At 38.1% G+C, this 24,319-nt stretch overlaps 1 protein-coding gene across 2 annotated transcripts in view; it reads left to right on the top strand.

Annotated features, from left to right (window-relative positions):
- Positions 1–24,319, top strand: part of LOC149239237 (serine/threonine-protein phosphatase PP-X isozyme 2) — a 201,814-nt gene that overhangs the window by 145,963 nt on the left and 31,532 nt on the right. For both annotated transcript variants that reach the window (XR_016246434.1, XM_089373354.1), the window contains exons 3-7: positions 8,229–8,291; positions 8,469–8,554; positions 8,944–9,019; positions 9,219–9,487; positions 9,589–9,667. Coding sequence is in view for 1 of the 2 variants with exons in the window: in XM_089373354.1 (XP_089229480.1) it covers positions 8,229–8,291; positions 8,469–8,554; positions 8,944–9,019; positions 9,219–9,487; positions 9,589–9,667 (573 nt within the window). In the remaining variant the exon portion in view is untranslated. The remainder of the gene's footprint in view (positions 1–8,228; positions 8,292–8,468; positions 8,555–8,943; positions 9,020–9,218; positions 9,488–9,588; positions 9,668–24,319) is intronic.

Here is a 24,319-nt window from a genome sequence, read left to right on the forward strand (position 1 = left end):
CTGATGTCAACAAATTAGTGCGGACCTTTTCATATCCAGGGATTTTGTACTCTTTTGGCGCTAAATTAACAACCTTAATCATTTGTTGCCAATAAGGGGAACACACCAAATTGAATGCTAACCTATTTGCATAGATGCAATGAGCTACATGTTCATCGACTATGTCTCCACCTTGATTATTGAAAGCTGCTTCATGAGGGCTTAGAGTGAGCTGTTTATTAGTTGTGGTAGTGGACCTAGATGACAATGGAGGCCTAGTTGCAGAGCTTTGCATAGGGTGTTTTCCCTTAGCAAGCTTCCTATCAGTAGCTTCTTGCAAAGATGCATAGAATTTCATTTTTCCAGGACTGAAACCTTGGCTAGGTTTGCCATTTGCATCTTTTGGCTGGGTGCATACTTGCACCCGTGTTAGTTTGACCAGTGAGATGGGTCTTCACTTTAGTATATGAGCCATTTTTTTATATCTTCCATTTAAATGAACCACCTTCGTGATTTTTTCCAATAATCTCCACATATTGCCATAGAGGAGATTTTGGGTTTGTTTTGATTATTCTCCTTCACTTTGCTCATGCTGTGATGGTTCCATAGTGATAATAGTCTATAGGTTACCTTACTGCATATACAATTCAAATTATAATATATTAATATTATCATCAATACACAATTAAAAATTAAAATACACTTCATGTTGATGTAACACATGGTATAATTTATAAGGTCATAATATAATATACTTTCAATAAGACTTAAAAAATTAATATACCATGTTCTTAATGGCGAAATTGAAAATAGAAGTAAAAACATCAAAAATACAAAAAATGAAATGAAATAAAAAACACTGAAAAAATAAAAACAAACTATTATAGAGATAAACTACAACAGAAACTAATGAGTTCCCATCCATGATATAAAATAATAACAATGCCTCAACATATGTGCCATCACAAAAGTATAATGTAGCACTCCCACGAAGACATGGTAAGGTGCATCATGATAAAGGGGGTGGCCCCATCAAAATGAAAAGAATAATATGGTGCTTCCACATATCTGCCAATGAAGGGGCCCTTGTAACACCAAGAGAGATATTTTCTGAACCGCCTATACACAGTTATATATATATATATATATATATATATATATATAACCATTTTAAGCCAAATAATTCAAAAACTGGGTAGTGCCAACCACTATATTGAATGCACCAAATTGAATGCTAGACCATTTGCATAGATGCAACGAGCTACATGTTCATCGACTATGTCTCTACCTTGATTATTGAAAGCTGCTTCAAGAGGGCCTAGAGCGGGTTTTTTATTTGTTGTGGCAGTAGGCCTAGATGACAATGGAGGCCTAGTTGTAGAGCTTTGCACATGGTGTTTTCCCTTAGCAAGCTTCTTATCAGCAGCTTTTTTGCAAAGATGCATAGAATTTCATTTTTCCAGGACTCAAACCTTGGCTAGGTTTGCCATTTGCATCTTTTGCCTAGTGCATACTTGCACCCGTGTTTGACCAATGAGATGGGCCTTCACTTTAGTATATGAGTCATTTTTGATATCTTGACATTAGTATATGGGCCTAGTTGTAGAGCTTTGCACATGGTGTTTTCCCTTAACAAGCTTCTTATCAGCAACTTTTTGCAAAGATGCATAGAATTTCATTTTTCCAGGACTCAAACCTTGGCTAGGTTTGCCATTTGCATCTTTTGCCTAGTGCATACTTGCACCCGTGTTTGACCAATGAGATGGGCCTTCACTTTAGTATATGAGTCATTTTTGATATCTTGACATTGATTGCACTTTCATTGAAATGAACCCCCTCCGGGACTTTTTCCAATAATCTCCACATACTGCCATAGAAGAGATTTTGAGTCTGTTTTGATGATTTCCCCTTCTCTTTGCTCATGCTGTGATGGTTCCATAGTGATAATGGTCTATAGATTACCTTACTGCATATACAATTCAAATTATAATATATTAATATTATCATCAATACACAATTAAAAATTAAAATACACTTCATGTTGATGTAACACATGATATAATATATAAGGTCATGATATAATATACTTTCAATAAGACTTTAAAATTTAATATACCATGTTCTTAATGGTTAAATTGAAAATAGAAGTAAACACATCAAAAATACAAAAAATAAAATGAAATAAAAAACAATGAAAAAATTAAAACAAACTATCATAGAGATAAACTACAGCAAGAACTAATGAGTTCCCATCCATGATATACAATAATAACAATGACTCAACATATGTGCCATCACAAAAGTATAATGTAGCACTCCCGCGAAGACATATGGTAAGGTGCATCATGATAAACGGGGTGGCCCCATCGAAATAAAAAGAATAATATGGTGCCTCCACATATGTGCCAATGAAGGGGCCCTTATAACTCCAAGAGAGATATTTTCTGAACTGCCTATACACAGTTATATTTTAAAATATATATATATATATATATATATATATATATATATATATATATAACCATTCTAAGCCAAATAATTCAAAAACTGGGTAGTGCCAACCACTATATGTGCCATTATGCTCTTGAGATTGCGGCTCCATGGACTTTATTAGTGGACTCCCCACTAACCAGGTGACAACCTGATATAAGTTTATTAGCAGTCTGTCATCTTTGGAAAGAGAAATTTTGTCCCATGTAATAAAATCAGCGATCCTCGCGATCTGTTACACAATTATACAAGTTGACTCATCGCCTTCACTAGCATACACTATTTTTGGCCAACCTTTCATTCCTAAATTATAATCAGACCGATTGGTACATTTACAAATTATAATCAATTGAATTGGTAATGGGACATATATCTTCATGTTATTCAGGATAGATACGATAACAAAAAATTGCAGAATGCACATGTCAAACATTGAATCAAAAGGATTCCACTCTCACAATTCTACCTTGGTTGGTTGAGCCAAACGCTGCAGGAAAAAGATGAACGCCAGCCAAACACGTGATGTAATGTAGTGTTGAGGGTACCTTGGTTGGTCGAGCCAAACGCCAAAGGAAAAAGATGAACGCCGACCAAATGCCTGTTCACTCAGCACTGTGCCGCCTGTCACACCAAACGCCAAAAGCCAAAAGCCTGTTCACTGTGGCTGTGAGTCACAACAAAGTTACAAACGAGTTCACTGTTCCGAAACTTCGAGTTCACTGAGCAAAAAACCAAAACTGTGAGTTCACTGTTCCGAAACTGCGAGTTCACTGTTCCGCCTGTGTAGGGTGCAGACAATGAGAGTCGAGACAAAGAGGGACCACTGTGTTTTAAAGTTAAATAAGTTGCTGCTTTTGACTTTACTCAGGAGTCAAAAACCTAATTTCCAAACCTAATTTCTGGACCTTTTCACTTTCGCTGTGATTTTCAACTTTTGCTTTTGGCAGTTCCGGCAAGGAGTGTGATTTACGCATGGATCTGTTTCTGTGACGAGGATCCATTTCCGATCTTACAGTGATTCGCCAGCTGCCGTATTTTTGCCATATTCGGGCGGATCCGGATCAGATCCACGGATCTGGCGATCTAGCCTCTCTCTCTGCCGGATCCAGTAGTGTAGTAAATAACCTCAAACAACAGTTTGACTTGTTCTGTTTCTGCCTTTCCTGGAAAGAAAATCACTCTTACCCCCCTCTTAACAATGAAACATGCTTAGGCAATAGACCATATGGGCACATCTGAAGTTGTATGTCCAGATTTGAATATGTATGGAACATGCATAAAGAAAAGACGGCTACAACAGTGGAATGGACAGTATGGCTTCTGGTATCTTGTTGGTCCTTTTAGAAACCTGCTGCTTTTCTTCTTGATGCATTCTTCTTCTTCCTTCCAGGTCTCTTCCTCCCTCATATGAGATTGACTTTTTCCTCTCTTATCTTGTTTATGCTGTGAGAAAAATAACTAATCTTCTGAATCCTAGCTGCCACCTATCTCAATCTTGAGATGTATGGCTAAGATTAAATCCTAATCTAAGTCACTAATGTGCTAGAACTTCTGGAACATTTCTTTTAGATCTCTAAGACTAAGTGACATTTCATTTCTAAAACTAAGTTAATTTCAAAACATCAGACTTTCATTTCTATTTTTTATTTTAATTTTTCAAGTGAAATTACAAAAAGAAATTAGTGATTAACTTTTCAAGGTGGTCACCAGTGAAATGTCTCGAACCACTTCCTGCATGTTTACTCGAAAACCTGTACAAGAAATTCCTCAAGCTACATTTCTCAACACTCAATTTCACAGTTTTTTTCCTGAATAAACAATTTTGTCCCACCCTCCTGTGTGTTAGGCATTGAGAGTGAGGAAGATGTTACCTTTCCAGTGCTCCACAGATTGCTCCCCCTCTTTCATGGTTTCTGGATGGAGGACAGCAACTACCAGACACAATAGTAACCCCACAGAACTTGGTGTGAACAAATCTAGTTTTTTTGTTTGTTTGTTTGTTTCCAAAGAAAAAATCACAACTTTTATTTGAGATGAAACTATTTACATTTTGAAAGTGCATCTGGGCATGGCTCAAAAAACACCACTAACTGTCCAGAAAAGTCAATAAGTCCATGTTCCTAAGATCATCTGTTAATTACATAACATCATCCAATAACGCCTATGGATAGGCTGCATCATGGTCCATAAATATGACTACAAAGTGTGCAATAAGATGTTTCACAAAATAGTCCTAAGCAGCAGCAAGCAGAATCACAAGAGAAACCATAATATCAGTAACAGGCGGGCAACCTTGATGTAGTATCCTAGGGTAATTTTTACCCTTAGGGCTTTACTTTTACGAGTTAGATTCCAAACATAGGTAATATTAAAACTACAAAAATACAAGTAAGCAGTAAATCTCAGCAACGCATCACAACAATTCAAATAACAATCAACCCGTAGTTCTGTATGGCAATGACAGTCCTTCCACATAGTACAATGATCCTTCAATACAAGTTTTTACTTCATTTCCTACCCCAGTAGACTTGGTTACGTATAACAGTAACAGTTTGAGTACAAGAATTTGTTACACTGTAAGTTATACAATTAAATCATTCCATGTGACTAATAATCCCTGAAATTTAGCATTTAATATACTGTAATGTTATATAGATCCTTTGGCTTTGACCTGTCAGAAGAATTTGGTATTCAGTGGGCTATTTGACGAGTATAACAGTAACAGTTTGCATACAAGAATTTGTCACATTGTAACTTATACAATTAAATCATTCCATGTGATTAATAATCCCTGAAATTTAGCATTTAATATACTGTAATGTTAAATAGATCCTTTGGCTTTGACCTGCCAGAATGATTTGGGGTTCAACGGGCTATTTGACGAATCTACTGTCAGCCAGAACATTCTTCCACTTCCCTGAATTGTCCTTGTGGTTTGTGCTAACTCGGAGCCCCCTGTGGCGTCAACTTAGAGTCTTATGAATGGAAATCAGAGGGTGGGGCTCTGTTACCAGTTTCGTTATGCAAAAAATTATGCTGCTGAACTAATGTCTTCCCCTTCTGGCCCATGGTCCGGAATTACTTGCTAGTGCGTTATGAGATACGATGATAACAAGGCCGTGGAGTGTTCCCACAGTCAATTTTGGCCGCAAATATTCTGTCAGCTTAGAGCATATTCCGCAGATCTGCAGTAGATTTTCATTTAAGCCGGAATAAGGCCCTTGCTCTTGTTGTAACGATCTTTACACTTTAGCAATCCCAGGCAACCAATGGAACAACCTTTCACACGATAGTGGATAGGTGTGAACCTGGAATGAATTCCAGTATGCAGATCTCAGACGTGCCCTTTCCACCTTTGCTCAGTCTCCAAGATTACGGACCAGTCTATTCTTCGTGCCCTAGAAACTTCTGCATCTCAAATCACATTCCAAATTCTTAGTACTGAGCTCACAACTATTTGGAAGTGTTTCCTGTGATGTTATGTGCCCTGTCCAAGGATTGACCTCAGAGAATAATCCATCAGCATTCAAGGTGACTTGACCCTCAGGGAGATGCGGGTCTGCTACAAGTGGCTTCAGAACGAACCCGGATTTGCTTTAATAGTGACACCAGACCTCATATTGTTTTGTGGTTTCTGTGAATTCAGCTTTTAAAGAGTGTGATCTGCTTCAGGAGTTCACTGCAGTTTAGCCTCAGAACAAATTTTTTATCTTCAGGAGGGAATTCGGGTGCCTTGCCTCAGCCTTAAACAGAAATTTCACCCTGCTTGCGGGAACAAATAAACAAAGACAAATAGGTTGAAGACTTCGCTGTTTGCTCAGGTAGATGCTTCCTGTGCCAGAACAAACAAACAAAGGCAAAATAGGTTGAAGACTTCACTGTTTCCTCAGATAGATGCTTCCTGTGCCAGATCAAGAAAGGGTGACTAGGTAGTGTGGGATCACCTCCACCAAAACTAGTCCAAGAGAAAAATGGGGTCTTAAACCCTCAGAGCCTCAGGCTCAAAGAAAAGAGAGACAAATTATGCAGTCCAAGTGACACCCAAGTGATTGTCATCCTCTTGTATTTATAGATTTCCTTGAGGGGGGTTTTCTCTTTAATTAATTGATGAGGGTCACATCAAATCCAAACTTTGGGCTTTTGCCCCAGCTGCCCCAAACATTGGGTATTTTGGGGTTTTCCCTTTATCGAGGACTATAGCCTACGGGGATTGATAGGCTACTTCGTCCCTTGGGCCAATTAAACCCTCGGGGACATTACACTTGAACAAACAAGTCAATGATCAGAAGAGGAGATGTCTAGTCTCCTGAGTCCAGGGGGAGGGACTGCCCATTCTGATGATCAACCATCTTTGGCTGCCCTTCAAGAATATGAATCCCCTGCTTTGAAAGCCTATCAGTTAGGTCATTCAGCCCTCTGAAAATGTGTGAAAATAGATGATGAAGAAACTGTTATTCAGATGCTAGAGTCAGCAAACACTTGAACCTATTTATCCCCTTTTCCAGAGCAGTCCTTAGCAGAGCTGCTAGTGCTTTTAGTTCTTGGCCCAAGCCTAATTTGAAAGTATAGAAGAGAGAGTTGGACAGGTAAATAGCACCACCATCCCCACACAACCCAGGATTGCCTTGGTTGGCACCATCAAAGGAGCCCCAAGGTATGCTTTTACTAACCTAGCTACCCCTCTGGGATACTCAATTCTATAGTTGTGTACACATATTCTTTTGCTATAATGTATGAAAATTGGTTTCAAGTTATCAGGAATGAAAGTGTGGATGCTGTGGTATATTTACTAAAAATCATCTGAGGTATCCTGTACATGTTGATCAGTTCAATGAGGTAAAATTTCTACTTATATTATCAATATATTTGTTTCGGGAGATTATCAATAGATTCTAAACAAATTTATCATAACACAAGTAGTTTTGGAATCTACTTTCTCCAAGTCTAAAGATTGATTAGTTTCAAATGCAGCCATGGATTGTTTTTGTATTGTTCTTAATTTGGGAACATTTCCAATATTTTTGCAAGTATGCTTGTGGCAACAAGACCATACAGGCTGCATCTTGCTACTTGTAAACTTATGCCTTGAGTCTTCTTAGATTCATGGATGGCACCTTGCTACTAGTAACTCATGCCTTTGAGTCTTCAAGCTTGCTACTAGTAAACTCATGCTTTCTAGTCTTCTTAGACTCATACACAGCAATAGCATCTTGCTACTGGTAAATTCATGTCTCTGATTCTCCAACCTCACTCTGAATCAACTCTCTTGGCTGCAGCTCTGCATTCACGAAATGCTCACAAATAATCAATGAGAAGAATGTGAAACAAATATTGAAATAGAGTTGCAATGGGGGGAGGGGTGGTGGCAGGGGGCATGATTATAACTCGGATTAGGGTTTGCGTGGGGGCTTTACTCTATTTTTGTGTTTTTTTTGGGGGTACATAAGCACTGTTGGTCAGACCTGTTCAGTGAAGAGCTGGTCAAAAACTGGTTTGGTTCCAATTTGGGGGCTGGTTAAGCAAGCTGCAATTTTGAATTTTTTTTGTGGATTGGTCTGGACCTGCTAGTTCTGATAACATTGCTTCAAAGTTTCAAACTGTTGGAAAATTTCTATTTAAAAATCTCGTTACCTGCTATTAGAATTCTATACTCGTGTTGTCTACAATAACATTTCATTAATTGCAAGGTTTTTGTTTCATGGTCGATTTTGAATGGTAATTTACATGTTGAGAATGAGTGAGCAATATGCATGGTACAGGTTCGATATCCTGATCGAATCACACTTATCCGGGGAAATCATGAGAGCCGGCAGATTACACAGGTAATTGATATGGAATTGATAGAGCAGTTGTCAGGGCTAGGCCTTTGCCTGAGGGGGAAGTACACCATAGCTTGCATTTTTTCTTTTATACTTGATTATCTGGTCACTGGCATGGTGACAGAAAACAATTCAATTTTTACTGATATTCTACTTGTCAATTGGAGAATTATTTGGCAGGTATACGGATTCTATGATGAATGCCTTCGGAAGTATGGATCAGTAAATGTGTGGCGGTATTGCACAGATATATTTGACTACTTGAGGTATATGACCTGCAATAACATTTATGAAGAGTACATTTATTGTTAGGCCCTTTTTATATGTCAATTTTTTATTGTCATTTAGTTCGGATTTGACGTGGTTAATGAATGAAGGGAAGCTTGCTTTACTGCAAAGTTTTGTTGTTTTCTATTATGTCCTTGACCTGTTAGCTGTTCAGTACTTTGCCAACTAAAGTGAAATGCTCCGATAATGCAATGGTGATATATCAATATGTATTGGGGATGGTTGATCTTTCTGATGGTGGTGTTTTTCTATTTCTAGCCAATCCATTTGAGAATTGCTGGATTCTTAGAGAATCATAGACTTGCTTTCTTTCTTTTTAATTTGTTTTGTACTGGGTGCTTAACTTGTTGCTGTTATTGCTTTGCAGTTTATCTGCACTTATTGAGAACCGTATCTTTAGTGTGCATGGCGGTCTTTCTCCTGCGATATCAAATTTAGATCAGGTGTGTTCTATTTTGAGCTATATTTTATAGTTTATTTTGTTGGGTATGTTAGTTGATCTTTGAAAATTCACATGTAGGCATGCATTACCTGCATTGCTTTATGTAGATCTCCAAATGCAGAATTATGTTCTTGTTATTGATTAGAAACTATGATTTTTGTTATTTGTTAGATGCTAAGTATGATTTTTGTCGTGAGCAGATTAGAACAATTGATAGAAAGCAGGAAGTGCCTCATGATGGTGCTATGTGTGACCTTCTTTGGTCAGATCCAGAAGACATTGTTGATGGTTGGGGTCTAAGTCCAAGAGGTGCTGGATTTCTCTTTGGAGGAAATGTTGTCTCTACATTCAATCATACCAATAAGATTGATTTCATTTGCCGTGCTCACCAGCTGGTCATGGAAGGATATAAATGGATGTTCAATAATCAGATAGTGACAGTTTGGTCAGCTCCAAATTATTGTTACAGGTCTTTAAATTTGATCCACTTGCGAATTTACAGATCTGCATGTTTCTGAAGTGAGAAAATCTGTAATCATGTCTTCTAACTGATTTTTTGGGTGCATTCAGATGTGGCAATGTTGCTGCAATATTGGAGTTAGACGAAAACCTTAATAAGAAGTTTACTGTCTTTGAAGCAGCCTCTCAGGTATTCTGGTGTTTGGGTTTTTATTTTTTAAAGACTTCATGAGGGTGATGCTGCTACATATCTGTGCATACGTTCTGTTGAAATACTTATTAATTTGTGGTGAGAATTTGAGGGCTAGATTCCTGTAGTTTACTGCTTGTTCTAGGAGGTTTTCATTTATGTGAGAAGTAGAATTAAAGCAGTATCAACCTTGATTAGAGAAATTTCCTGGCTATTTACTCTTTAACTGTGAGCTTATGCTCCATATTTATGATCAATATTTACTCTATATTCTATATTATTGCATAGCCCAACAAATTTGTCAGATATATAGTCTTGGTTACCAATAAGCTAGCTATTGGGTGATTATCACGGTTTACGACAGGAATTCTATAGCATTTCAGAGAGGTAATCCCGATCAGATTGTTTTTGTATGAAAGTTGAAAATCTGACTCTGCAAGATATCCACGCAATCTTGGAGGATGAAAATATAACTTGGTAGAATATTATGGTTAAAGTATATGCCTATCGATGAAATAGAGTGGAGGAGTAGCACCTCAAGTTAGTGCAAAAGGGCTGGTTTTCTTGAAGATAGAAAATCTATTATTATGGCGTAAATTTACTTTTATGCGTTTTCCTGTCAACTTCTTCAGAAACAACACTTTGATACTAATTTTAAACCTCAATTGTATACACAATGCATAATATATAGTAGTAAATTAGTAATCTAGTCTGCTTATGCGTGTGCCATGAGGTGGCCTGCTATACTTTGAGATGTTTGTGTTCTACCCCACATGTACTAGATATATTTGGCAAACTGAATCCTTTTACCAGTGATTTCCTTCGTGTGCGATATGCGGTAACAGAGTGCATTGTTGCAGGAAACTGGTGCCAGGAAAAGGATCCCAGCATTTGGTAGGCAGGGAATTCTGTTGCTTCCTGCCAGTTGGGTGACTGCTCTTACTAGTACTACACATTAGGCTTCCCACTTACAGCATGCCAATTCCAAGGATTGCTTGTCTTTACAGTATTAAGGCAGTTGGGATTCTCCTGGGTACGGGCCTAAGCCCAAGATTCATTTTGGAGTTAAGAGAAAAATAAATCGTTTGAAAATGCAAATCTATTGTTTGATAGACAAACCCAACTGACAGACAAACACTGCCATTTCATGCTATGAAAAACTGAAACAGAGGATAGGAAACATTATAAGCTCCTTGTCGAGAATGTTAATATGGTTGAAGTCACACAAACTTTTGTGCCTGCATATTTTAAGAATTTGTTTACCTGTAAATGGATCATTGATCAGTTGTACAAACTTATGGCTTAGAAACAAACATTTTCTGTGAAGGCTTTGTTGGTTGAGGCAATCAAACAAGAATAGAAAAGAGCATTTTCTTCAACTGAAGAACACAGGTTAGACACACTCAATTTTTCAATTTCATCCTGTTTATATGGTGATGAAGTTACTAAAGGTCCCTGGACAATGGTTCTTATTGGCTATAAACCTTTTAATTTGAGATTTCTATTTACCATGTTGGTGATGCTTGTAAGCTAAGTTGCACAAAATGTTGAAACATTTGGAAGATTCCGAAATGGGTAAGGTTGGAAATGTGATCTCCAAAATAGAAAAGTCAGGTGAAATAAATTATCTTGCAAGAAAAAGAAGAGACACATAAATGGAATTTTAGAAGGAAAATCAAGCCTATATTAACTCTCATAGATGATTACATGATGCAACATCCAAATTTATCCTTTATAGATTGGGCTATACATCCAAGATTCCAAAGTCAGCCTTTATACATGAGGCTATACATCCAAAACAGCCCTTTTTACGTGGTTATATGTGCTGAGAATGAAACAAAACATTTGCTAAAGACAAGTACAATTACATATCCTAATAAACCTCATCCTCATCCTCATCAACAAAAATAGAAATAAAACATCAACAGAACTAGAACGTGGATTGATTAAGGATAAATTAGTTTGTGGACTGATTAGAGATAAATTTTAGTAGTACATTAAATTTTTTTGGCCATAGAAGGGCTGCACACCATCTTGGGTGCTTGAATGAGCCTGCACAAGCAAAAAGAGCCACGGAAACTGGGCAGATATGGGCTGAAATGCTCCTGAAACTTTTCGACTGCGTTTCCAAAACAGGAAACTCCATATAGGCATTTCAGCATTTCTGGTACAGGTACACCAGGTTGGGGGCTGTTTCCTGCAACATAGCTTGTAAGATTTATATGTAGGCTTTTGTTAGTGTACAAGGGACATAATTACGTTGTGCATGGCCACCTTGTTACCTCATTGAAAATGACATTCCTCGATAAAATGTTGCTTTTGCATCAACATATGTAATAATATATATAAATAAATATACATATAATTATAATTTGGTAATAATGACAAAATACCTTTTATGCTATGTACATTATGTGAATGTACCTTGCAGTTAACAAAACAATTTTAAATAGAGCTTTTACTACCTTCCTCTCATGCTATGCCTTTTCTGTTCCTCAAATTTAATGCATATAATATATAGGGTCTTCAATCTTGTAATGGTTTTCAATGTTCATCTCCTCAATTTTTCTCTTATCTACTTGGCCACAAATGACAACAAAGGGGATTACATTTGGAACATGTATGTGGAAAATCATTTACCATTCCAAAAATATAGAGTAAAATGTTTGAGGACTTGTGATCATCTTTAGATTGAATACTTTCCTCTGTCATTAAATAAAAACAAATGAAACCTTACATATTTAAGTGTATCTTTGTAAACCATAGGACTTGTTACCCACAAAAAAATGGGTAAGCCATAGGAAAAAAGTTTTTCTCTTTTTTGGATAGCCATCAGTTCTATATGATTAGCACATAGCATGATGCATGGATCTTACACTTCTTACTCTGGTCAGATTTCTCTCCCACCAACATTCCTTCTTGAAGGAAGGTGGGTTGTCCATCGCCATATGCTATAACTATTTTAGAAATCATGTGCTTTCACTTAATATTATGGGAATACTAATATGGAACAAGGGGAAAACTGGATGATTAACCGATCTCGACTGTATTCTTGTTCCCTCACTTCTCTTGGGAGGTTAGTCTTTGACTCTAGTCCAATAGGAGCTCCTTTGAGGCCTTAGGGTTTTAGGAAGGACACTACTAGGGAGACACTGATTGAAGTAGCATGTCCAAGATATTCAAAACTTACCACTTTCCTTCTTTCCTTTATTCATCTTCATTCTTCAGGCTGGTGGTTAGTGGTCATTGGGATTGGCACCCTTCATCCTCATCATTGAGTTTGCCCTGTAAAACTTAGCCCTGGAGGTTGATTCACCAAAAAGAAAGATAAAAACACAAGAAAGCCAATGAGAGAAAAATATAAAATGCAAAAGATGATTGGGATATTTGTTTAGCGTGTGGGAAAAATGCTAGCTTGAGCTCTACCCCTCTCATTAGCCATATCCGGTTCCTCAAGCACATGATGCTTCATCCATAGAAAAGGAACTTTTGTATTGTCCCGACTCCCTGTTGATTTTTTTTGTAGCATCGGGAGGTATACCCTAATGGCCTAAGAAAATTAAAATTAAAATTTTATTTTTGGAGCATCAAGTCGGCCCAGGGAAGTGAAGGGACATGTTCCTTGGGTTGTCACACCCATTCGAAAAGTTTTAATAAATGACATGATGCTTCATTTGTTCAACCAATGAAGAGCAAGCCTGCCCTGATTTTTTGAGGTCTATTTCTCTCTCTTGGACAGCCACACTTTTTGAGGAGGACATCTTTGACTGTCTTTGACCGAGTTGTTTGACCAAACATTGACTATTTTGTTTGACCGAGCATTGACTGTTTTGTTTGACCGAGCGTTGACTGTTTTGTTTGGCTGAATGTCTGAGGATGCTCATGCGGATTTGATCATAGGTTGCATGTGTGGATTTGACTGTAGGGCCAAAGTTTGACCAACATTGTCTTTTGGTTGGTCTGACTAGTGTTGACTTGTTGATGTTTGACGAGGTTTGACTGGTATTTTGACTTGCATATTGACAGATTTCTAGATAAATTGCTGATTTGTAAACCTTGTTGAAGAATAGTTTCTCCTAAAGAAAAGTTGTTGGGTTTTCTCCCAAGCTTGGGTTTCCTAGGTAAAAATATTGTCTCTATTGTGCATGGCTGTCTTTATACGATCTTTAATATTTCCGGTGCATTTATTGTTGATATTTTTTGAAGTATAATTGCTCAATGATATCAATGGCATATAATACTATGTGAAAATCATTAGGAAATAATTTTATGGCAGAAAATTGCATCTTTTAGAAAATTCAACATGGTATTAGAGCTTTGTTGAAAGAGCAGCCATTGAAGTCAACCTAAGAGACCAATGTTGAACAACTTTATTGGTTTTTGGATCTCTTGTCAAAATGGCATCAAGTCTCAGAGTTGAAGACACGTTAGAAGGTGCCATCAACTTTAGATCTTGGAAGAAAATGAGCTTCAGGATCATGTGGAGAAAGTTATTCCAGACCCAGAGGGAGCCGAGGAGAAAGCCAAGTATAAGAAAAATGAAGCCAAGGCGAAGAGAATCTTGGTAGGTTCCATAAAGGATCACTTGATTCCTCATGTTGCTGCATTGAAGGCTGCCAAAGAAGTATATGATGCTTTGTTAAGGATTGTATGAGTGCAACAACCACTAGTAGGAAGATAACCTTGAGAGATCATCTTAGTAATGTCATGATGACTAGATTAGATTCTGTTGTCTCATATCTTATGAGAGTCTCCTAGATCATAGATGAGCTTGTAGACATTGCAGATACCATTGGCAATACAAAGTTTGTACTCTCAATGGATTTACTTCCTCATGGGAACCATTTAGTTAGGGAATTTGTGCATGAGAAAAAATACCCAAGCTTGATAAGATATGCACTGATTTTCCAATAGGAAACCAAATTGTTGTCTAGGAATAGCTTGCAGAATCCGCAAGATGAAGAAACTCAAGCTTTTGCAACTCACACAAGGAAAGGAGAAGGAAGAAGGAACTTCAGAAATTTTTATAAGAAGAATACAGGGAGAAGACTTGCTCTTGTTCCGAATAAGAAGAAGAAGGATATGTCAAGGTCAAGTACTTCATTTGTTATGATTTTGGACACTATGCCTCCTAGTGTCCTGAGAAGAAAAGGAAGGGAAAGCAACATGCATCAACAACCAATGTTGATGATGATGATGAACATCCACCTCAGAAGAAGTCAAAGGAATTTTTCCTTTAGAAACTATTACCAATAATAGTGATGTTTGGTTTGTGGACAAGATATATGACAAGCTTCTGAGACTCTCTTACAGATTTATCAAAGAGGAAGTTGACAATTCCCCACAATCCTTGGATCAAGAAATAAGTACTTTATATTTTTTCTCTCTTGATTATTATTATTACTTTTATTTTTTGTCAACCTATTGTCCTTGTATTTTGATTGGTTATGCTTTTTTTTTCTTTCTTTTCCATGGCCTCCTAAATGGGGAAAGGAAGAATATGTCCATTGTGGATGTTTCCAAAGCGATGATTCACACATCAGATGGCAACCTACAAGCGAATTTTGTGGCAAGAGGGTCCGCCAAAAAGAGGGAGTGGACTATGAGGAGATTTTTGCTCCACTCACCAGATGGTCAGGTTCTTGTATGGCCTACAGGGTCGAGCTTAGACTTAGCAGGAAGTGATTGATGTTCGAGAGGGAGGATTATACAAATTGTTAAGACATCTAGGACTGTGCTAGATGGGCGAAAGAGCTTCCAGTTTCAAGTAAGAAGACAATTAGGCAGAATGGAAGGAGCAACCTTCCAAGAGGATGTCATGTGTTGAGATTGTTAGACAAGATGCTTAGAGATGGGAGGTCTCTAGGAGCTGTATGCCTTTTATGAGGGGACCATGTTAGATTATAGAGTATGCTTCAACGACAGAGGAAGCAACAAAGGCATTAAGACTTGCTTATGTGACAAAGGGAGCAACTTGGATTACCACAAAAGGATTTGCTTCAGTGTCAGAGGGAGTTGGCCTCGAAAGTTTGAGATGAAGGATCTTGGCTTGATACATTATTTCTTGGGATTGGAGGTGTGGCAAAGACCTGATGAGATCTTCCTTAGACAAGGGAAGTACATTGTTTAGATTTTGAGGAGATTCAGTATGATGGAATGCAAGTCCATGGCTACACCTATGGTGACCAATCTGAAGAAGTTGAGTGATTCCGCTTCAGATTCAGATTTGGTGGATCCCATGATGTATAGGCAGTTGATTGGATCCTTGATGTACCTGGTTAACACCAGGTCGGATACATGCTTTGTAGTGAACACCTTGAGCCATTATATGGTCGAGCCGAGGTAGATAAATTGGGCTGCACAAAGCATGTGTTGAGATACTTGTGTGGTACTGTTGGATATGGTTTGAGATATATCTCAAGTGGTGAAGTGAGCTTGTAGGGATATACAGATTCAGATTGAGCAGGGAGTGCAAAGGACGAATGGAGCACCTCGAGAGTGTTGCTTCAGCTTGGGATGGGTTATGATATCCTAGTTTAGCCGGAAGTAGACTTTCGTCACACTTTGTACAGTAGAATTAGTGTATATAATAGCTGGTGCCACAAGTCAGGATGCAATTTGTCTTCAGAAGCTACTTGTAAGGCTATTTGATCCAGTGTTTTAAAAACCGTTCTTAAAAACCGGTTACCGGTCTAACCGGCCGGTTAGCAAGCCTGCCGGTCTAAACCGGCCAAAAAACCCGGTTTGAATGCTGATTTATCCATTTTTGTGCCCTAACCGGTGAAAACCGGCCGGTTTAGGACGGAACCGGCCGGTTTGTAACAAACCGGCCGGTTTTAGGCCACCTGCTTGTTTGTTCCCTATTTCTACAGTAAGTTTTGGTCCTACTTCATGCAAAGTCCTTCCATGACAATGTCTACAGTGGGGTTTTGAAGAATTGCTGCAAAATGGATTGTTATATTCCAACCAGCATGATGTTCTGCTATGTGGATAAAAGATTTGTTCGGTGCCTCTACGGTAGAAAAGGCCTCATTAATCTTTCTGCAGACGTTTAATTGACAGCAATATCATAAGGAGAATTGAGAAGGTCCACTGAATTCCTCTGTGTGTGGATCAATATTTAACCCGGAGAAAAAATGCAGAGATTAACTTGTTTTCAAAGAGGGAAATTGACCAAGGTGGTATCTGGTCTTCAATTGCTATTAGGAGTGCTAGTAGTTCTCAGTTTGACGAGCTTAGTGAAACTCTACTCTTCAAGTTTCTTTGTGAATGATGCAAACAACTGCAAACACTTTTACATCCATAAAGAATATCCAAATGTTACATCTGCAGAACTCTTTTCCAAACTCCAAGACATGAAGATAAAAGTAGAGGGAATTCATAATATGATAGAAAAATCCTTAGAGGAGATGCATGGCGAAGGATCCGAAGGACCAAAGACAGTTGAATCAGAGCGTTTGAAATTCAGCACAGTTCTTGCAGAAATTCTTGTCCCTGTGGATTTTATTAAAATTTTCCTAGATCAAATAAGACTTCCTGGGGTGCATTTGGTACCTGAAAACGCAGATATCAATACTCAGCTTAAAGATCCAATGGAAGTAGCTGGAACTTCCACTGATGAGAAAGCCAATCCACTGGCAGATTTCTTCTTTATAGAAGAAGTTCGCAAGTATATTACAGTAAAGGAAAACAGATTGGGTAAGAAGAATTTTCTTGGAGCAAATGGAACGTTCCCAAGCATTGGTCATGCTTGCTTTTCAATGAAAGAAGAACTTGAAGAATACATGGGCTATGATATTGGTGACTACTGTAAAGATGACTGGAATATAGCTCAAAAATTAATGGTTCATGGATGTGATCCTTTACCAAGAAGAAGATGTTTTGCAAGAGCTCCTAAGTATTACCAGAAACCATTTCCCATCAATGAATCCCTTTGGAAGCTCCCGGATGATAGGAATGTTCGTTGGAGTCATTACCAGTGCAAGAATTTCACATGTTTAGCAAACAATAGGTCTCACAAAGGATTTTTCAAATGTTCTGAATGCTTTAACCTTACTAGTCATGAATTTCCCAGATGGATGCAAGTTCAAAACTCTTCCAACAATCCAGATTTTCTTATTGCTGATGTTCTGAGCATTAAACCTGGGGAGATACGTATTGGGTTGGATTTCAGTATCGGAACTGGGACATTTGCAGCTAGAATGAGAGAGTTTAATGTAACAATTGTTTCAGCTACTATCAATATTGGTGCTCCTTTCAGTGAGACAATTGCTCTTAGAGGACTTGTTCTTCTTTATCTAGCAATCAATCAGAGGTTACCCTTCTTTGACAACACATTGGATCTCATCCATACTACGCGGTTTCTGGATGGTTGGATAGATCTACAATTCTTGGACTATGTCATCTTCGACTGGGATAGAGTTTTGAGGCCTGGAGGATTTCTATGGATCGACAGCTTTTTCTGCACCAGAAGTTTTGTTTCATTAAAAATTAATTATTTAATGTATTTTTTAAAAACCGGTTTGTTTAGACCAAACCAGTCCTGGTTAGACCGGTTCCGGTCGGTAAACCGGTTCATTAGGTGGACCGGTCCGGTCACCAGTTCCGGTTTTAAAAACATTGATTTGATCAGGCCAAAGCACATTGAGATCAAATATCACTTCATTTGAGACATGGTACAGGGAGGAGCAATGAAGTTTATGTACTCTTGGCAGATTGCTAACATTCTTACCAAGCCTCTATCTAGAGTGAAGTTTATGTACCTTAGAAACAAGCTTGGCATGATGCAAAATGTCTTCCTCGTTGAGAGGGAGTGTTGATGCCTTTGCAGGATCGGGCAGACCATCTTCTGAGAAGCCTTGAAGGACTTTGGATGGGTCATGTTGATTTGACTAGGGGTGAATGGCCTAGAGTAATTGCTAAATTGGACAAATCTTCTCTTGAGAAGCCAAGAAGGATTTTGGCTGGGTCATGCTAATTTGACTAGAGGAGATTGATGTAATTCGCCTGAGAAGCCATGAAAGACTTTGGCTAGGCCATGTTGACTTGGCCAGGGGTGAATGGTCTAGGAGTAGATCCTCTCCTGAGAAGCCATGGAGGACTTTGGATGGGTCATGTTGATTTGACTAGAGAAGATTGATACATTTACTCGAGAAGCCATGGTTATTTGGCTGGGCCATGTTGATTTGGCCAGGAGTAAATGGCCTGGGTTACTCACATTGCCTACTACAAGATGGAGTGATCTATATCTATAGACATGCATGTGAGGAGACACTACATCAACATAGCAAGCTCTTGAACTTCTCTTTTGGAAGGAGAATTTTGAGCTAAGGGGAAATCATTTTTCAACTAACGAGAATACCTCCCTCTCTAAGAGGGAGTGTTAATTTTTTTTGTAGCATCGAGAGGTATACCTGAATGGCTAAAGAGGTCACCAAGTTGGCCCAAGAAAATTGAAATTGAAATTTATTTTTGGAGCATTAAGGCAGCCCAAGAAAGTCAAGTCGGCCCATGGAAGTGAAAGGATGTGTCCCTTGGGTTGTCACACCCATTCAACAAGTATAAATAGATGATGTGATGCCTCATTTGTTCAACCAATGAAGATCAAATCTGATCAGATTTTCCAAATTCTATTTCTCTCAGTCGCACATGTGGAGGAGGATGCTTTTGATTTTCTTTGACTAAGTTGTTTGGCTAAGCGTTGATTGTTCTGTTTGACCGAGTGTTGAATGTTTTGTTTGGCCAAATTTTTGAGGCTGCATGTGTGGATTTGACTACAAGCTTACCGCAAAATTTGACCAGTCGTAGGTTGAGTTGAACGCAAGGTCGAAGTTTGATTTCAAATTTGGTTGTTTGACCAATGTTGACTTCTGGTTATTTTGGCTGGTTTTACCAGTGTTGACTCGCTGGTGTTTGACTAGGTTTGATTGGTATTTTGACTTGGATATTGGCACAAATTTCTAGACAAATTATTGATTTGTAAACCTTGTCGAAGAATAATTTATCCTAAAGAAAAATTATTGGGTTTTCTCGCAAGAATGAGTTTCTCAGGGTAAAAATATTGTCTCTATTGCACATGGTTTCCATTCTATGATCTTTACTATTTTTGCTGCATTTCTTGTTGATATTTTCTGAAGTGTAATTGCTCAATGATATGAGTGGCATCGAATAATGTGTGAAAATCATTAGGAAGTAATTTTTTGCCACAAAATTGTATTCTATTGTGCATCTTGTAGAAATTTCAATAGTGCCAACCTCGATGAGCAATAAATTGTCTCATCCTTAAGGGGTAATGGAAAATCTCAAAAGCAAGCTTGGGCTTTTGAGTTATGCACCCAAATAAAGACAAATCGTAAAGAAGTAAAAGGTGCACCAGAGGGGTGGAAAAAGCAGGTCGAGGAAATTGGTAACTCATGCCTCCATGATTGCTCCCTACTTACATCTATACACTTGGGATGTTGGACCTCCATTAGTTGGTCACATAGCTATGGCACCATACCTTGAAGTTATTTCCACTTGGTAGCCACCATCTTTCATACACACCTATGGATTGATGGGCTAACATGGGACATTTCTCTTCCCCTTTGGGGCTGGAAACACCTAATAGGGTTATTGACCTAACCATCCCTAATATAAGGAGGTAACTTGTTTACGGGACTTGATCTAGTTAGACATTTGAAGGTGAGATTTGTGTGAAGTATTCTTGTGCCCCTAACATTATGTATGGTCCACTATGATGCATTTATGGTTATTTCCTAAGTCACATGACACGAGGACACGAGACACGGAGGACATGTAAATACGAGTATTCAATACGAAACGCAGCGACTTGGAAACAGGACACGGGGGACACGTTTTATATATATTTAAATATATATATATATATATATATACCGAAATATAGTTTTTTATCCATATTAAATTGTAGGTTGCAGCTTATCTAATCAAATTAAATATAATTACTTCTCAAAGTTCATAGTTCACTTTAAAAAAATAAATAGAATCAAAATTTACTATTTAGAAATCAAAATGTGATATGCTTGGTCTTGATTCTTGAATATTCAATGTTCATTGTTCATGTACAACTTACAAACACATAAGAAAATAACTAAAGTCTAATCCTATTGATTTCCTCTGCCCCTCTTGCGAGAAAATGCCACAGCTTTCCCTTTCCCTCTAGATGTAGATGCTGGTGCTTGTGGAGTTGGCAGTGGAGTTTGCTATGAAGCTGAAGAACTAGAAGTAGGAGCTATAGGAGGTAGACCACGTCCTCTACTGGTGGCAGGGGTAGCCCGGGCAGGTGGTGTCACCTAGAAACATAACAATCTCCCAATCCTAAAATCCTGAAAAACTGATAAGTCTGCTGCATTTTGAATGAAATCTAAAATTCTACTTTCTCCATATGAAATCCAATGAGGCCGGAACCACTCTCAAACATCCTGAGTCATTTCATGGTAATGTTAAAAATTTAAGTAAAAGGATGAAAATGAAGATTTAGGAGAATGTCACTTTAACTTTAAGAATTTAACATTACCATGAATAACATATCAATACTAGGGCCTAGACTTGATCATTAAGCTGCCCCACTCAAAAATTATTTGTTTCTTTCAAACAAAATTGCATTTCGAACATTACTACAAAAAAAATTGCAGAAAAGGCAAAATGCTCCCGAAAAGGCTGGGAGCGAATTTTTTTTTAGGGAGTGCGCTCTCAACCCGCTCCCGAAAGGCTTGGGAGCGGGATCAGGGGGGGGGGGGGGAGGGGGCTCCCCTGCGACACTGTCTCGGATACTCCTTTCGACATCTACTTAGCACCAATCTGCCCCAGACACCCCAACGTCTTCCCAATATGGATTGCGTTAGCCTCTCCTAGCCCAGTGCTGGCCCTCTATCAGCCTATCTTGGCCTACATCATCCCCAGGAGGCCCTGCCCTGCGTCAGCTCTCTGAGCCTCTGCGTCAGCTACGATGGCCCCTCTGGTTGGAAAATCAGGATCTTTGTCATTAATATCACCCTCTAAGCATTAATATCCAGAGGTATCTTTGTCATTACCTCTGTATCTGTATAGGGATCTTTGTCATTAATATCACCCTCTAAGCATTAACATAAGATAGAAAAAGCATAGCATGTCAAGTCAAGATTTTGTTTGTGTGATGCATACATTTTTAGGAGGGTCATTATAGAGGAGTTCGACAACCAATGTCACTAACATCAAGGTACATAGAGGGATTGGTGCTTTTGAATAAATACAAGTTCCATACCCTAATACATGACAAAATTCAATGGAAACATTGCAATCCCCCAATCCTGAAATCCTGAAAAACTGATAAGTCTGTTGGATTTTGAATGAAATCTAAAATTCTACTTTCTCCATATGAAATCCAATGAGGCTGGAACCACTCTCAAACATCCTGAGTCATTTCATGGTAATGTTAAAAATTTAAGTAAAAGGATGAAAATGAAGATTAAGGAGAATGTCACTTTTACTTTAAGAATTTAACATTACCATGAATAGCATATCAATACTAGGGCCTAGACTTGATCATTAAGCTGCCCCACTCAAAAATTATTTGTTTCTTTCAAAACAAATTGCAGCTTATGCAGGCAACGTTTTCTACCAACGAAATACGTGTTTTCCAAATTCAGGACACGACGAAAACTGACGAATATGTATTCCATTTTACAGGACACGATAAAAACCGTATTCGACACGTATTAGGGCCGTTTTTGTGTCCAATACGTAAAATACGGGACACGGGACCCTGGAGGACGTGTCCTGTGACTTAGGTTATTTCCCCTAATGGTTGATGATTTGACTTGATTTTGAGTAATGTTTTGTTAGGTGGTGTTGTCACAACAACGAAGGCCTCTTGAGAGATGAGTTTCAACAACATTACAGAGGCCTTGTAGTTATTTCCACTTGGTAGCCACCATCTTTCATACACATCTATGGATTGATGGGCTAACATGGGGCATTTCTCTTCCCCGTTGGGGTTGGAAACACCTAATAGGGATATTGAGCTAACCAACCCTAATATAAGTAGGTAACTTGTTTAGTGGACTTGATCTAGTTAGACATTTGAAGGTGAGCTTTGTGTGAAGTATTCTTGTGCCCCTAACATTATGTAGGGTCCACTATGATTCATTTATGGTTATTGCCCTTAATGATTGATGATTTCACTTGATTTTGAGTAAGGTTTTGTCAAGTGGTGTTGTCACAACAACAAAGACCTCTTGAGAAATGATTCTCATATGTTTCAACAACATTCTAAAGGTCGCTTTACCCATTCCAGAGAACATATATGACCTTGCTAATGCAATGTTGTCCCTCCAGAGTAGAGCAGTGGGCTATAAGATGTTTGCACAGGGTACAAATTCTGAAATGTTGAGCCACTAAGGCGGTCTTGACATTGATTGATAGGCGTTGCTTGTTTCAGAGCTTGGATGATGATGGTTGTCCTTGAGATGACAAGGGAGGGCTTGCAGATCACTAATCGACCCTAATCCTTGAGTATAGTTGTACCATGTCACAACTTTTGACCTTGGAAGGGTGACGTAGGGCACCTTGGTGATAACATTATGATTGGGAAGCATACCCATGGACTATGAGCTATTTCTTGGAGTGTGGCACTCATGACCTATTTGTCACTTGTGGAATTTTGAGCTCCCTTGGTGGATGATTTCATAGTGGAGGAGGCTATTTCCCCATGTGTGGGCTATTTTGGCATTATTTTTATGTTTTTGAGCTATTATGAGGTTGGATTGTACCCTCTTACTTGCTGAACACTTAAGAAAACTTGTATTAGGGATCTTTTGTAAATTTGTAAATGTAAGGGTTGTAAGCCTCATATAAATAGAGACTCCCCTTATTTCATTTTCATCATCACACATTTATCACTCTTGTCTTGTGCAACAATGCAAATTGGTATTTTTTGCTACTTGAGCCAAAATTGAATCTTTTAGGTGGTGCGAATTGTTTTGGAGATGGTATTTTGCATGGAGATGTTTTCCTTTGATTGAAAGAATTGTTTCTTTGCAAAATTTTGTAAGTTTCATGCTTTGTCTTCTATATTTTCCATATATATATATCGTGTAGTAAGGTTTCTATGTTATGCCATGATTAAATGCTAAATCTATGTTGAAATCTTGCTCCATTATAGCATGAAAACATTTTCGCATTGAAACCTACAAAAAAGTCTGATTGTGCATTCATTATATTTAATTTCTACCCTCACTAGGAAAATAGTTTGGGATTCAAAAGTGCCCTAGTCATCCCCCTTACTCCATCAAAATCATTCTCATTGAATTTAGCCCTAGACGACTCCATTAAACCCATTTAGGACAAGGAACTGATCATAAGTTGTGTTGTTCAATCTCTAAATCTATTTAAGTTTTTCTTCTTTACCTTGTTACTAGATGTCTAGGGTTAGTTGTTAGGTTTTTATTGTGGAAACTTGTATAAAAGTGAAAATTTATGTGGTATTTACGGTTCATTAAGGAGGAATTGCATCAATAAATCAACTAAAAGCAAAGTTTATCATTATTGCATGGTTAAACCCTATTTGTTAGGGATGACATCATCTTTTTTTATAGCGGTGAATGCATGTTTTCGACCATAAAAATCCATTTATAAATCCCAATCCTTTGTCTATTG

The sequence above is a fragment of the Pinus tabuliformis genome, chromosome 8 (genome assembly GCF_031772625.1).
Source record: "Pinus tabuliformis cultivar Carrire ecotype Pingquan chromosome 8, CPIR1, whole genome shotgun sequence".
NCBI lineage: Eukaryota > Viridiplantae > Streptophyta > Pinopsida > Pinales > Pinaceae > Pinus > Pinus tabuliformis.